This window comes from Arachis duranensis, chromosome 7, assembly GCF_000817695.3.
Source record: "Arachis duranensis cultivar V14167 chromosome 7, aradu.V14167.gnm2.J7QH, whole genome shotgun sequence".
Taxonomy (NCBI): Eukaryota; Viridiplantae; Streptophyta; class Magnoliopsida; order Fabales; family Fabaceae; genus Arachis; species Arachis duranensis.
Genome location: NC_029778.3, coordinates 29,218,493 through 29,220,497, shown reverse-complemented (window position 1 = coordinate 29,220,497; position 2,005 = coordinate 29,218,493). Strand labels below are relative to the sequence as shown.

At 28.6% G+C, this 2,005-nt stretch overlaps 1 protein-coding gene across 1 annotated transcript in view; it reads right to left on the bottom strand.

The window, feature by feature from the left end:
- Positions 1-1,667, bottom strand: part of LOC107458383 (dehydrodolichyl diphosphate synthase 2) — a 5,849-nt gene extending 4,182 nt beyond the window's left edge. Inside the window, exons 1-2 of the mRNA XM_016076589.3 lie at positions 1,125-1,667; positions 238-305 (exon numbers count right to left, since the gene is read on the bottom strand). Of these exons, the coding sequence (XP_015932075.1) occupies positions 238-305; positions 1,125-1,556 (500 nt within the window). The 5' untranslated portion in view covers positions 1,557-1,667. The remainder of the gene's footprint in view (positions 1-237; positions 306-1,124) is intronic.
- Between the last annotated feature and the right edge of the window lie 338 nt (positions 1,668-2,005).

Genomic DNA, 2,005 nt, shown 5'->3' with positions numbered 1-2,005 from the left:
TAACAAAGATGATACCAACAAGCCAAAAGAACCAGACCAATAATAATAACAATAACAATACCAATCAACGGTTAAAGTAATAAAAAATAATTACTATTCGTGTTTTATTTTATATATTGGTGAGAAACTCAAATAGTATGCATATATTCGAATTATAGATTTTTAATTTTATTGTTGCTAATGTAGCAAAAAATAATAAAAGGGTTTCAATTATAAAGTGCTTTATTCGGGAAGTACCTGATAAAAACATCAATTTCAGAGTTTATTGTTTTTTCGAACAGGCTCATCAAGAAATCCACCTCCACCTGCAGCACCACAAACAAAGTCTGAGTAAACCAATAACGAAAAACAACATACGAGGAAAACTACATTGACGTAAATAATTTTTGGGAGAATTATTTGAAAACTTATTTTTAAAATAACCACTTTTAAAATAATTAGAAAATAAAAATTCAATTCAATTTCTGTCTATTTTTTTAAAAAAAATATTTTTGTTCATAAAAAAGAGTACTTTAACTCCTAATAATATTATTTTAAGACAATACGAATTTGTATTAAAGAATAACAGAAATTAATTTTGTGAAGATTTTATTTATAATATATGAGATTATAAACGAATATTTTAAAATTTATAATTATAATCAAAAGCTCACTACTTTTTAGTTGCAATGACTTTATCAATTTGACTTTAAATATCATATATTAAATAATATAAACCCTGATTTCATACCCATTTTCATAATTATATATTTATATCACTTGAAAATATACTTTTTTTTTTCATAATTATGAAACACACTCTTGGTAATTTTTTAATACATTTATAAATTTATTGCAAAATTTTTCAAAAATGTAATTGATATTATTTTAGAACTTTTAAATAACTACTTGTCTTACTAGAGGGGCCACGCCTACATTTTTCTTTCACATACGAAGAGTGTTAAAAATTAGTAAATTTTGTGATTTGTAATCATCAATTAATTATTATTAGTGTTTTTAATAGTATAAAATTTTATTTAATGGTATGAAATTACTTACTTTTCTTTGCTAGTTAATTGTCAGTTAAGTATTAGTTGGTTTATTTAAGCTTCATTTAGCGCCATGAATGAAAATACGAAACTGACCTTAGGGCGAACCCAGTTATCAGTAGAAAACGCAAAAACTGTCAGGACCTTAATCCCCCAACTAGCACACAGCCTCACCATCTCCTTCAGCGCCTCCGCCCCAGCCTGGTGCCCCGCCGATGGCATCAGGTTCCTCATCTTCGCCCACCGCCCATTCCCGTCCATTATCACTGCCACGTGCCTCGGCAACGGCTCCGCGTTCAGCTCCTCTGGAAACGGCTGCATCATCGTATCTTTCGAATCCCCGACTGAGTTCCCGTTTTTTTGAAGCGCCACATTCCTAACGGTTAGAAACCGGTTTGTTTGGCTATGGGAATAAGAGGAATAAGAATGGGCACAGAGAGAAGAATTATAAGTGTTGTTATTATTGGATTTTGGAGGCGGAGTTATTAGTGTGTTCTCGATCGGGATAGGGAGTCTTAGTGAGAACATTTTTGAATTTTGAGAATTATGAATCCGGAATAGCGATAAGGTTATCCCGGTTTGGAATAAGTTCTGGCGCTGAAAATGTAAGGTTAGTTTTTTGTGTGAGAGAAGGTTTAAAGAGGGGCTTCATTTATAAAGTGACATTAGAAAAGCGATGCTTGGTGAGTAAAATATTTTTTTGTAAAGACGTTTATGTGTCACTTATTATTAGACTTATTATTGGACTTATTATTGAACGTATTAATAAATTGATTATTTTTAAATTTTTTAACAAATTAAAATAAAATTAATTTTTTTATAACAATAACAATAAATTTAACTTTTTTAGGAATTTAATTATATTTTTAAATTTTAAAAATTTAAATGTCTGTAAAATAAAAAATCAGAGATATATTTATTTTTTTATAAAAAATTTAAAAATATTCGATTTAGATTGTATAATTTAATTTTGACTC